This window comes from Apteryx mantelli, chromosome 6 (genome assembly GCF_036417845.1).
Source record: "Apteryx mantelli isolate bAptMan1 chromosome 6, bAptMan1.hap1, whole genome shotgun sequence".
NCBI classification, from domain to species: Eukaryota; Metazoa; Chordata; class Aves; order Apterygiformes; family Apterygidae; genus Apteryx; species Apteryx mantelli.
The window spans coordinates 35,456,132-35,470,479 of NC_089983.1; the positions used below are offsets into that span (position 1 = coordinate 35,456,132).

General features: G+C 38.9%; 1 protein-coding gene across 1 annotated transcript in view; it reads right to left on the reverse strand.

Annotated features, from left to right (window-relative positions):
- Positions 1 to 14,348, reverse strand: part of CNTNAP5 (contactin associated protein family member 5) — a 211,046-nt gene that overhangs the window by 33,018 nt on the left and 163,680 nt on the right. The window contains exons 13-16 of the mRNA XM_067298578.1: positions 9,667 to 9,794; positions 9,313 to 9,483; positions 7,001 to 7,219; positions 4 to 243 (exon numbers count right to left, since the gene is read on the reverse strand). Coding sequence (XP_067154679.1) covers positions 4 to 243; positions 7,001 to 7,219; positions 9,313 to 9,483; positions 9,667 to 9,794 — 758 coding nt within the window. The remainder of the gene's footprint in view (positions 1 to 3; positions 244 to 7,000; positions 7,220 to 9,312; positions 9,484 to 9,666; positions 9,795 to 14,348) is intronic.

The following is a 14,348-nucleotide window of genomic DNA, read 5'->3' on the forward strand; positions in this document are numbered from 1 at the left end:
TACCTTCCTTGCAGAAAGGTCCTTCATAGGCTGAGTTGGTACAGTCACAAGAATAACCATTATACTTCTCCACACATTTTCCTCCGTTATGGCACAGGTTACCATAACTGCTGCAATGTCCTGGACATCCAGGTTTAACACCAGGGGTCATTTTAGCTCTCTCTTCAAGGTCAAGTTTTTGCCCATTTAAATGCAGAGATCGGATGCATCCCAAAAATCCCTTTTGTCTGGAAGCTGTTCCTCCTGAGAAAGAGAGGGCAAAGGTCATGCATTCATTGATGAGTCTGTAAAGTAATCAAAGCGCTGAAAGACAATCCAGAGGTACAAATAGGAACCCATGAAGTTTAAAAAATATTATCTATTATATATCAATGCATACAGTGGCAAAAGATGACAGACGGACAGCCCTGGAAACTAAAGGTCTCTATTTATCATTATGAAAGGAATAAAAAGGTGTATGTGACACTTTCTTCTTACCATTCTTCTCTTTTCAGCCTTATCAACTGCCCTATCTGGCATTTAGACTGCAGATTCATTTGGGAAAAGATTAGCTTCTTTATCACAAGTCTGCATATCACTTAATACATGAGAAACCTAAACCTAAAATTTCTTTTCTATTTGTTGCCATAGTACAGACTATAAATAACACCCTAATCCCAACAACAGGTGAGTTACCCATGCTGACTACTCCAGACAACAAGGATGAATCATGTTCAGCATCAGGCCTTCTGGCTGAGGGGAAATTACTTTGGAAGCAGAATTTATGCATGACTGACCAACATGATGTTGCATGTGAATGGCTGTTGCAGGCAGGAAGTGTGAGTTTGGGTCACAACTGTGTCATTTATTTGAATTGTTAAACATAACTGCACTTCTTTGTGAAGATCAGAGCTGTAAGGATCTAGGCAAGAGGGCAGTTCAGGCTCTATAGGCTAATTAGTTTATTATCTGCCCACTGAAATTGCTAACAGTGATCCCTGTTTATAATAAAGACACCAATCCCATAAGAGGTGGTCTCTGACAATGATAATAATTAATGATGATGATAAGACTACTTTGTAAAAATATCAATACTTCCGTTACTGAAGGCTTTGTTTGGCAGTTGCCAGTGTTTTGCTTTTGAAGTTACTGCAACTTTCCTGCTGAGAAATCTAATTCTGGCTCAGTGTTTTTGTAGGCTCTGAAATGTTAGCTTTACTGGTGATGCATCTCCTGCGTAAGAGTAGGAAAGAAGTTATGTTTCCAAACCATTCTTCCATAGAAGTTGGTCCTATGTCAAAATGCATCAACTAAGAAACTATGTCTTTTGATGAATTCCTTGGAGAACAGCATCTGTTCTGTCATATATTGTTTAATTAAAACCATGTTGCCACATGCTAAGAGAATGGAACACCAGGCTGAAAAGCAATCTCGCCAAAACCTTATTGCCTTGCTATACTATTCTGACTTATATTTTTCTTTCTTGCATGTCAATAGGAGAAATACATGGGTCTTGGATTTAAATGAGAATAATTTAACTCTAGATAGTATGTGTAAGCCTAGAAGGAAGTTTATTTTATGCTAATTTTATGGTGCCTTTCTCACAGAAAAAAATATTTTCAAACACTTCTTCAGCCAAGTTCTCTTTTCTGATGTACAAATGTTAGCTTACTTATTTTAAAAGGCATCAGAACAGAAGAACTGGGACATTTGTGTTTACTGCACTGTGCAGAAACGATCCTTTTCTTTGTAGATTTTGTTCTAAAATGATACATACCATACAGGCATTTTCAGCAATGCCTAATGCCCAAATATGATTCCCCCTTTAAAATTGCTGGTAACTATGTTTTCTTTTGCATAGGAAGTAACCACAAATATTGCAAGGATAAAAGACAGTCTCCTTGACTCTTCTCTCTGCAAGCATACAAATCCCAGCTGTAGCAGTTAAAGAATGAATACAAACTATTTCTAACTATACCACAGATGTCATGTTTATTGAACTGCCCATATTCTCACTGATCTCTAAAGCACGTCTGAAAGCCAAAAAGTGAGAAATCATATGTAAAATCCATTTATGATTCTTTTCCTCTTCTAACATTTGGCAAGTATAGAGCTTATTGGAGACCATCTACCTGATCCTAGATCCACACAGCATTTACTCATCAAATCCATTTATTATTTGGGTATTCCAGCAGTTTTCTTCAACTGGCTAGACCTATCTTCAAATACATTCCTGAACGTATTCCTGAATGATTTTTGCCTCTCCCTCCAGAGTAAGCGATGCTACATTTGCCTATTTTTGTGCAGAGCTTGGTGAAGTTGATATTATCTGGCTTATAAAGTTTGTTTTGAGTTTGTTCTTTCTACTGTAATTTCTTTAAATTAATATAAGAAATATAGCCAGGTATAGGGACATCCATGCTGTGACTGAGGATTATAAAGCAGACTAAATCATTTAGATACTCAAGACTCATTGAAAGAAAGGCAGAAATGGGTTTCTAATTCTTTTAGGATGCTTTAAAATTCCAGCTCTTTTGATTTTGAGCAATCTCCAATCTACTGACAATGAAAAATTCATTTTTCCCTTTCTCTTCACACACACAGAAAGCTATCTCAGAAGCCTGCTGCATAGTCTGTGTGTGCCAATGTTGGCCTTAAGCAGACTTTCTGTCTTTATTCTAAATTTTATAAGCGTAGCCATAGAAAGACTCTTTCTGGTACTACCTAGATAAATACGTATGTGCCTTGTAAGTCAATTACACATTAAATACACCAGCTAATCATACAAACATTATTTAATCTACACTTTTGTCTCTTACTGACTACGCATAACTGAAAAGACCATTTCCTTAACAGAGAGGAACTGTAATTGAATACAGTCAGGCCGGATGGCTCTTAACATATTATTAGGTTGCATTTATAGGAAGTGAAGGAATAAAACAAGAATTGCAAATTTGAATCTTTCACATTGTGTTGCTATGGATGAGAGGGAAATGAAAGGAGAGGACAGGAACACTTCCATTTCGACTCCCCTCCCTTTGGTTTTATCAGCAGGTGGATCCAACAGGAAAGGACCCATTTTCTACGATTTATTTTGCATGGCATATATAAGAAATCATCGCTGCAGTGGAATCCTGGGAACATCCTGCAGTAATGATCTCTTACATGTGTCATGCGGCATGCTGGCAGGCCCGGTCAAAGCAGATGCTGAGGTTCTGCTCCCCTAAGTAGAACATCCCCTGAGGACAAAAGTGCCGGGCAGATGTCACGTCAGCAAGTGCAAGAGCTGCCAAGACCATTGAATCAAACACACAACAGGGCAATGAAAGGTGGCAGGGCAGAACTGAATGGAGAACAGGCAATAAGGAAAGAAATTACACCTTAACTCTAGTATTTCTGTGATTACTATTAGTAGCATGAGCATACGGACAGACATTAGCTTTACCAGTTCCTTTTTATACCATACTGATGCATAAAAGAGGCCTCAAGGTAAACAGAAATCACCACCTGAGTGCATCTTCCCAGGTAATGTAAAACAAGTATGAACTTCCCTACCTGTGATGTGGTACCAGCTCCAGAATGAGAGTACTGTAGGTGCATTACTGTGCAAATAATGAATTACAGCTGCTTTATGCTTCTCAAGGCCCATAAGTGATCAAGGGAAGCTTTCTAACAGATAGTACTGTGCTTCCAAGTAACATAATGTCAGTTCAAGCCCAGTAAGACATGACTAACTATCAGAGTTACACCATAGAAATGCAGCTTAGAAATACTAAAATGCACTCATAGTTATACCTAAGTACATAGAGCAAGCTGAGAATTGAATTTTACCCTGCAAATATCCCAGATAGGCCAAAGTTCAAGAATGTGAAAAACTCAAAATTAGCACAGGGACAATATAAAGTCATGGTGATATTCCCCAAGTTCTGCCCATTGGCTCCGAACACCTGGATTTCTCTGCTAGAATGACCAACCATGACCATGACCACTGAACTCACTGTCATTATATATCAGTTGTTATCCCCTGAGGTAAATGAAGTTCACATCTTTCACCATCTTGCATTAGGTCACAATCAACTTTTCCTCCATCTAAAAGGACTGGACAGTTGCTGTGGTTTGGTGTTTTTTGGTTTCGTTTCTTATGGACAAGAGTATTTACTTCAATACGTGGTTCTTTTTTATCTCTGAATCCCGACGTTTTTAAACTCCTTGCCCAAATTTAACAGAGAAGATATTATGTTCTCCCAATTTCATGAAAACAGATAGCTGGGCAAATGAGAAAGAAACAGCACTGAGGCCTCTGCTCAGGGAAACTGCAGTGTGAACTTGCCCCTTACTGGACATAAAAGAACCGACACACGCAAGAGAGAAATCCTCTGTGCTTAGTCACTGGAAAATCTTCAGTAAAAGCCAGAATCTCCTAAAATACTGAAGTCAGTCAATCTCAAAATAAACTTCCAAAGAAAGATAGTCCTTCTTAACTCCCCTCCTTGCAAAGTATTTAAAGGTTGATTAACTTAGATATCAGTATCACCAGTTCAGAAGTAAATGAAGCACAGTTCCAAGGCTGCCTATATCTGTTTTGTTAACATTTATGGAGAAGGCTTCTGTTCAGCTTCCTTTGATATAAGTCACAGAAGGTAAAGTCTGTTTGACAGACCAGCTTTAAAACAAACAGCATAAAAACTTGAGAGCCAAATCCTTCTATCACATACAGTCGAGGAAAAATCTGGACAAATATTATAAGCCAACAGTCCTCTCTAGTCAAATTTTATAGTTGTCCAAATCCATTTTATGTGTGTGATCTACTATGTATAACCCCCCAAAAGGAACCGAGACAAAACGGACTCACATATTCTATGCATATGTTGACATCTCTCAGGCTACAGGAAAAAGATCATGGTTTGAAAGCTACATTGAATCTCCATTCAATCATCATCAGAATGCTATGTGATACTAATAGAGTTCCTTCATCCCAAAGGATCAATAAATCCTTCCAGAATATAAATAAACTAAATTAAATGTTGTCATTGAGCCTTATTTATGATGTTTACAAAATATTTGAATTGATTCTGGAGAAGAATCAACAACAAAAAAACCCAGTTAGATCTTGATGACTAGCCACTTCCACCATGAAAACAAAGTTCCATGTTTAAATGGAACAAAATAGGGAGATTAAATTAAAAGATATTAGGAACATTTTTAAAACAGCAAATCATGTCAGTTATATAGATTATTAATTAAGAATATGTATACTAATTGTGGCAACCCTTTAATCATCAGTGTGCACAATGCTGCAACTATAGAAACAAGTATGTCGTGGATTATGGAGGGAGGAAATACTATTATGGGCTGCTGCTTCTTTCCCTTTTACAATGTTAAAATGTTTTTTACACATTTTTTTTTTCCAGATAGGATAAAATTCACTCCATATGGTTCAGGTATTAAATCAGTTGCTTCCTATTAGAGATTGGAATGAGACCTTCAGTGGAATCAAATTATGCCACATCTGTGTATGGTTGGACTTCTGCCATCTTTCCCTGGAGCACCTGGGGACAAATAGGGTCAGAATGAGGAGGCTGTTCAGGTTTCCATCCCTTCTAGTTACTCTTAGAAACACTGAAGAAAATCTGGAAACACTGGAAAACGTAGGCCTTCAATATGTATTTCTGTAATGGCTAAAGGTCAAAGAACACTCCTAAAAGCATGTTTTCTGTTCTTTTTGTTGAGGTTCAGTAAAAGTGTGGATGGACAACTGAATGCAACCATACTACCGCACAGTGAGAAGTGTTCACTCCTCAGCTGAGAGAAAGTAACTATGTCCTATGTCTTCCCATGTCCCTGAGATGTCTGTGGCCACCCAACCGACTGCCTCCAGGTCCCCCTGCTCACAGAATAGCTCTTCGGAGCATCCTGGCATTTGAGGAACACATCATTCCTCACTCCACAAAACAGAAACCTCATGCTGTGACAGTCTTAAACTCGTCTTTCTGAGTTCTTTGGTGAATTTTTCTCAGACTGAGTCTATGAGAGATTATTTCAGGTATGAATCAACCGCTATGAGGCAAGGACTCATGGCCACTGATGAAGCTGTATCACTTTAACAACAGATTCACTCCTTCCATTCAAAGACCAGTAATTACCACATATATAACTTAACAAGATGTCAAATAAACATCTCAAAATCTTCTTAAATTAAAGGGTCTGGATACATAGGTAAACTTTAATAAAGTGTGGTATTGACAGACTGAGGTTTGCTATAGAATTTCAGCTAAGAGAATCCATTTTAAGGAAAGGATCAGTAATTAGCTATTTATGGCCCTGAATAATAAGCAGGTTACAGTCTGCTCCATGGCAGAAGGAATTACTCAGAAAGGGAGTGTTCAGGTATAGAAAAGGCAAAAGACCCTCTGTAGTCCCTGAAACTATCATCAGGTACTAACTGGTACCAGTCTCTGTTTCATTTTCATTGGAGATAGGGAAGTAAACTATACATAAACAGAGGGTTTTTCTTTTACAGATCACCTTCAGTTAAAATAGCTGTATTTGCTTTGACTGTGTTCATAGTTCTCTCACGCATGCACTCTAGGGCCCAATGAAGGTTTTGGCAGGAGTGTTTGGAGGAACAGGTTTTTAGCACATATTGTAATCAGAAGGTCTTACCCCAGAAACTTGCATGAAGAATTCGTGCCTTTTACAATGCATCTGAACAAGAGAGATCACATCCACTACAGCAAATTACACAGCTGAACAAGAGGAATTACCGAACAGAATTCTTTGGCACTAAATATATTTGAAGCAATTTTAAAGCCTAAAAATATCATCTAATGTACAAAGTATAGCTAATGCTTTGAGTATAGAGGCAGTAGCATGGGTCTGCTTTACACTGCCTATGCCAGGGGTGTAAGAAAGGAGGCAGAAGAGGTTACCATACCCAAGCTCAGTGGCAAAACAATCCCATTACCAGGTTTGGACATACAAATATTGCAGGTATCCACAGAAACCCTTAAATGCTCCCTACCTACAAATAATTGGCTGTTGAGCTGCAAACGGAAGTGGCCCTCTGCAGGTGCCTCCAAGACCTTCTTGGGGAGGCTGTCCACTTGAAGAGAGGTTTGCTTGAGGTTCCTCTCTGCTCGGACATAGTGCCACTGGTTGTCATTCAGGGGTGTGGCAGACTGCACTGTGGCTTCCATGGGACCATTTCCAACATCTACAGAAAAGGTGATCTCCTTGGGGGCTGGAATAGATACATAGATGTGAAGAGGAAATGAAGGTCTGAATTAAAGAGTGGTTTTGACATCAAGAAATCTTACATAAATATAGGGTCCATTAACTTTTATGCCAGCAAATAGTACAGCATCATTTACCTCCCATCTCCTACACAGCAGCTTATATGTAAATCTAAGCCTGCAGCCTCACTGATCTCTGCTGTGATTATGTTTGGCTGTGGGTACCCATCTTTTTTGCTATAACAATTACTGTGCCCTAGAAATGGTAGTTTATTCTCTTTTGGAAGTAAAAGTGCCAAAAACTGTACTAAAGTCACACAGTGGTAGCTAAAGCTTTGGATAAATAATGCTAAGATGGTGGAAAGGATGAAGGAGCTCTTTCTGACAAAATCTTTCAAAATGCACGTACTTAGCGACCACAGAACTTGGCTGTATGCAGTAGGAGAGAAACCTCCAAGCATTTCTTTGCATGAATAAGCCTGACCCAGCAAGCAAGAAAAAAAAGATGAGAAAGACTAGTTCATTGATGATCCCAAATTACAGGGGCACATGTCACACGTGCCCACAGATAGCAAGGCTCCTAGAGACAATGTTATAATTGGAAAGCAACAATCATATAAAGTAGTCCATCTTGCTCTGCTGAAAGCCTAAAAGGGGCCATAACTCTAACATTCTCATTCCTGATTGTTTTTTTTTCCCTAAAATGCTGAATACAACCAGAAAGAGCAAGGATCAGGTCTGCAGACCACACACCAACCAGAAGATAGTGGATTGAAAATTCATAACAACCTGGTCTTTCAAGCCCAACAAATTGGACAAGTCTGGTTTTAGAAGCTGCTTCTTATACAGTTAAGATAGGAAATGCTCCATAGGGATAGACAAAGATCCTTTCCAAGCCCCTGCATCTGCTGAAAGGCCATTTCCTTTCTAAGCAGCTGGTCTGCAGAACTTCCTTGATATAAGCCCTTTAGGCTGCAAATTACATCTGGCAGCAAGAAACACAACACAAAACTTCTATGAGAAGCCTAAAGTTTAAAAGAAAAGACTTTCCTCAAACTTTTAAATAAAGTTTTAAATTTTTTCTGTGTGTGTGTTTAGGACAGATATGAAAGCATTTACTAAACAGTCATCTTAGTGGTTTGCAGTATTTGTCATATTTGACATCAAACTACCATTTTTATTTCTATGGCCCTGAAAATGAAATGCAGTACACTTAAGTGCAACCAAATTGGACTTTGATGTGCAATTAACAGTAAATCATACCTCATTACCTTGTGATAATGCACCATGACATTTACCATTGGTTTAATGAATCGAAGGGCCTTGAGGCCCTATTTTATTAAATTTTTATGTTGGGGTTATTATAGGCATATTATAAAATGCATAGCACTCAGTTTGTTTTTCCTAAGCTTGACAAAATTTGGAATATAGGAGTCATATTTCACTTCAATGCCACAATACCCTTTTGTCACTTGTAAATATTCAAAGTCATCAGAACAGGGGTGAAGCTAAATCTACTAAGCTCCCTACTCCTCTTTTTTATACAGTGAGTTACAATTACATTGCAACCCCTAACTCAATTTTAAAGTATTCAAGGCCCATTACAATTGTGACTGACTCCTCTTACATCAGCCTCCTAGCTCATCCTAGCCTCACAGTTGTACCATAGACACTGAATTCCTCTACAACACTGGATATGTCACTGATACAACAATAAAAGTAATCAACTGAATGATTTGTATTAAATTTTACATCTCTCAATTAAAATTACAGTTCACAGGCACATCTACTGCTCCTTCTTTAAAGAGAAAAAATGGGAAAAAATTAAGGGACAAAAAGGTAAATAAAGTCATCGCTTTCTTCATGAAAGACAAACTGAGTCATAGCAAGACTAAGTGTAATGACCAAGGCTATAAAAGGAAACTCTGAAAGGAGAGGGAGTTAAGCCTAAATCATCTGCGTCCAGTCCAATGAGTCCCTACATCTCCAATTTATTTCTTCTTCCTCTGACAGTCCCAAGACAGAAGAAAAAACATCCTTCCTGCTTCCCTGCTCCTGTCAAATTGGGCATACAGAAAATATACTCAGTGGGAAAACTTACAGCTTATTTCAACCCGTATGAAGTCTTTAATCCCCAGGTTTTCCAAGAAGACGCCAGCCAGGGCGGTGGTTTTAAAGAAGAAGGAGATGTCTGTGCTGAACTCGGCGTGGAAGGTGGGGAAGTGGAGGTAGGAGGCCTCGGTGTTGAAGGACGCGGCGTTCCAGAACTGCCCTGCAAACGACAACCCCCTTCTCTATAGTTAATGGGCACAGGACAGCAGCTGTGAGCTGCTCAGGGAAAGGCACCTTTTAGCAAAAAAAATAAAAATAAAACCCTTAAAAAAAACCCCAAACAAACAAACCAAAGAGAGGAGATGTTCTGTACCTATGGAAATTGAGAAGAGCTAGTACTCACTGTCTCCATAGCAACGCAAAGGGCCGATTTTCCAAGCAGCCTCAGAATTTGATCTGTTTGTGTCAGTGATCACTATCTGAGTTACAGGCAAATGGTCTTTGAAAGCAAGGAGGCCGGAATCATTTGTCCTGGATTATAATAAACAAACAAAAAAGAGACAGATAAACTACAGACAAAATCCTCAGCTTTCCTCATGTGAAGCAGCAGTTGAAAGATGCGCAGTTAAAGACGAATGGCCTTTACAAAATTACCTAGAAGACTTGTGACTAGTTCCTACTGCTTAAGATACACATATGCACACGTGTATATGTGATCTATGCTCGTGCATAACACTGACCCTTGAAGACACTGCATTTTGATATACAATACTGTCTGGCATGGTCTGTAACTGTGTTTCAGCTATGCAAAACGATGGTGAAGCAGAGCATCTCTCTGATGGGCATTATTGTAAAATGGGCTCTATTAAATTTCCTCAGCAGAATGAATTTGATGTGGATCAGATATAAGCCCACTTCTACCTTGCTGTTAAGTTAGCCAGAGACAGGTATGGCATTTATGCTGGCTTTGTGTTTTATCCCAGCAGCAGGAGGACACACGACACCTGATCCTGCATACGGTTAGCGTGGAGCAGCCAGACAGTACAGGATCCGGCTTCAAGATAGCTAGTGCACAACTGACTGTGCGCGTTTTTGAAGAACGTTGAATTGGCGGAGCGAGTTTGCACTGAATCAGCCATTTACATCATGTGCCTGCAAGATTTTTGGCCAAGCAACCGAAGTACTACAGCCTGATTTACCTCATTGTCGATCTACAGTCTCTGTATCAGCTGGGCTTATTCTGTGACTAACTTGCACATCTGCTAAAAAGGAGTAGGATGGAAAGGTTCCTGGATGATCATTATTTTCTTTTTACTCTGAGAGTCCTAGGGAAAGTGTTGTCCTCAAAACGCAGCATGGCATTTCATGGCAGCCCTCTGGTCCCTGAGATGATTTGGTGGCTTTGTCCCTGGCAGCGCATACAGTTCTGGAGTCATCCCACCCTGCTTCAGGAATTTAACCGAGCTCTCCAGGCATTTAACTCTGACCTTGCCAGGGCTGAACCGCCCTCAGGAGCTGTTTCTCTGACCATTGATCATAGAGCAAGGCGAGCACTACTACATGTCTAATGTAGGCACCTCCCTCCACAGCAATGAGTTTTTCTTCTCCCAGCTCTTTTGCTCAGGGTTGAGGTCTGCTATGAATGTGGACATATCAGTCCTGCAGAACACCCACCAGAGAGATGAATCTCAGTAATTTTGGGGGAAAACAGCCCCACCTCTACACGGCCAAGCAATTTGCATACCGGGTATTCTTGCCTTCCTTTTTGAGTGAGACCACTGGCACCTGACATCCCAGGCAGGACCCCAGGCTACTTACAGGCTTCTCATAATTTTACCTTCTACAAAAGGTCCTCTCATTACAGTTCCAGCTGCAGAAAGGGACGCACTATTTCCTCAAAGAAATAATATGAACAACACAGCTGTGTCGTTCCGATACACAACCTTGGATGTTTGCTTAGCTGAATGAGTCCTCTACTCTGATTAATACCTTACCAAAATTAGAAAGGGTATTCTGATCTTTTTGATATAGCCTGCATTCACTTCACTTACGTTTCATCATTTCTAATTACATGTAGCACAGCTAAGCGTCTAGTAATTCCAAGGTGAAAAGGAAACGTACCCTCTGCAACCCTAACATTTTGTTCTTGCTTTGGCAGATGTCTGACATACAGATAATGACAGATAAAGTGCAGAAAGATGAAATTCCCAGACACCAGGCAGAGTGATGACTTCAATATGGACTCAGAAGGAAAAGTACTATGTATGGGTCAAAAGTGCATGGTCCCCAAATCTCTTCATGCACTGTCCCAGCAGGGTACTCATATAACTTATTGTATCAACCTTTGAAAGTTAATATAAATGTTCTCAACAGATTGTAAAATGGTTGTACCAAAAGGTCCATTTGTGTATTTCTTAGGAAAATAAGAAGTTAAATAAGGTGGTTCTGTAGGTGGGAGAGAGAAAAGTAGGCAGGAAGAATGAAAGCAAGGCATAAAGATGCAAAGAAGGAGGACATAAAAATATGCAATATACACATGCATAACTAAGTTGACATTTAGCTATTTAAAAAGATTTTTCACAAAAAACATTTAGGGAGGTTTCCTAAAAATATTTTCATTGAAAAATAGTGCAAACTTTTGACCAGTTACGATCAGTATTAAAATAAAAACCAGTATCTTCCCACAGTTACCACTGAAGATATCTACAAGAAATGAAATGGTGACATTTTTAAGAAATCTATTGCACATCTCTGAAAACTGCATTGCTTATTAGATATTCTGTTATATTGTACAGAGGTCTTTTATATCGAACTTTATGACTCTGAGTTTTTACTAGTTATATGCCAGTGTCACGGAGAACTTTAGTAGCATAGCTCAAGAAAGATAGATATTCTAGAACTAATGAAAATCATCACTTTTATGTTAATGCCTTGAAAACTCAATCAAGTTCCTCTTGAAGCTCCAAAAGCACATTAAATATATTTTATTCTCTCACACATGGAAAGAGAAGAAGTATGTACGGATACATATTCTCATAGAAACAGACACTTTGAACTAAAGCCTATTAGAAACATTCTGCCCTCCAGAGAAAGTGTTAATGATGGGGAACAACTTACATATTTTCACAGTTTAGCATTATCATCATGGTGGGAAATCAAGTTTTTGGTGAAAAATCAGCACCTAAGATGTTTCAGCTAAGCAAAGCAAAAAAGAGATTTAGAGACACCATGCTGTGCCTCGTGGGAGATAAAGCTTGAGTGTTTTGCTTTCCTGATCTTAAGTTGAACTATTTCAGACTCCATTTCTTACTAAGCACCAGGATTTCTCTCTTCTTTCTCTGCTGCATCACGGCAGCAACTGAATTGTGGGAAAACTGCCTAAGAGCAGAGCAAGAGAGCATCATATACCCGAACAATAATTTTCTGGAGGCACTACTGTGCCATTACAAAATACAAGTATTCCAGGGTTTGGGCAAAATATTTGGAAATTTGGCTGAAAAAGGTTTGGGGGATCACTTTTAATCTATTATACTTTTCAAAGAAAAAGTGATATTTTCTGATAGAGAGCATCTGTGCTGTGATGAGTGCATAAGTGATTTTATATCTTTTAAAGAAAAATATAGCCTTGTTAGAGTCATTATTTTTGTATTTGTTCCCAGAGCTAGCTTTTACATATATGTGTTTTAATCTAACATTTAACATACACTTAAAAACAGATTGCATTTGGTTTTCCACAGCTGCTTCTCAGCTTAGCCAAAAACATTGCTTGATTTCTCTTAGCAGGTTTCGCACAGCCCTCTGCACTTCCACTCTCTGTGCCTGCTGTAAAATGTTACAGCCTACTTCTCAGAAGCACTGAGGACTACGGGGGGCGTCTGCCTGCAGGAGGGTTCTGGGAGGCAATGCTTTTTGGTCAGAAATGTGAGCTAGGTCCTGATTTCACACAAAATAAAGCAGCTTTCCCATTCTTGAAAGGAGTTGTTTACGTACAGAAAACGATGCAAATAAATTAATAAAATCAGGAAGTAGACCTTCTTTCTACCCGATTTCAGAACAGCTTCAGATGAAAATTTTGAATATTTTTCAATGTGGAAAGCACCCTCAATGAATGGCTCTTACTCTGAGCTCTTCACATTACAAGTAGTATCAATTTGTATTTCCTACTAGGAAAAACAAAACAAAAAAATCCAAAAATCCCCCTTAAATCACTGAATTATTTTTAGCTATGGGTATACAGTTGGATGTCATCTGTGCATCCACGACTGAAAACTCATGTCTGTATCTACCCAAAGGACTGCCTCAATAAGCTATGAGAAATGTTACACCTCAAATCTATTCTCTATATATGGAAAAAAAAACCAGTTTCATCACAAGTACAGACATGCTAAAAGTGATAGTGCAGCATCTGGATAGCTTAAAATGTAGCACAGGTAGTCTTACCTGTGAGTGATGAATACCTATTTTGATGACAACATTATGGGACTCCTTTTTTTCCTGTGTACTAATAAAAGGATAGATAAAAAAACAAACACCCCTCACTCTATGGTAACCCAACAGCATAAACCATCACAAACTGGTAACCTCTAGGTAGTTGTTTCCACAATTTTTCTAACAGATGGTAGAGCTGTGGTGCCATTAAATATAATTTCTTCTCATATGGTCCCCTATTGGTATGCTTTCTTTTTGTATATTAATGAAAACTCTGGTGGGGTCTGAGCCTCACTAGCTCAGACATTCAGTACAGATTTTTATGAATACAGTGCATTTGGGGAAAAGAATACTATCATCAGCAGATGTCAATGAACAGCATGAGGAATTGGCCATTAAAAAAGGCTTCCATCAGATAAAGTTTTGAGCCTTGTGCAGGACAGATCATTAATAATCCAAAGGAATACATTTTAATTACTCTCTCTCCTACCAGCTGCATCCAAAAATGCTTTACTGAGTACAATAACATACAGTCACGATAAAGAAAAAACAGCAGCAGAAGGGGACATATTTAACAGGTGAAAGCAAGATGCAGTAGATTTATTTTGCTGCTGAAATTAGGAGAGAGGTGCAGAGAAAGAGAGTTTGGTAATGAAC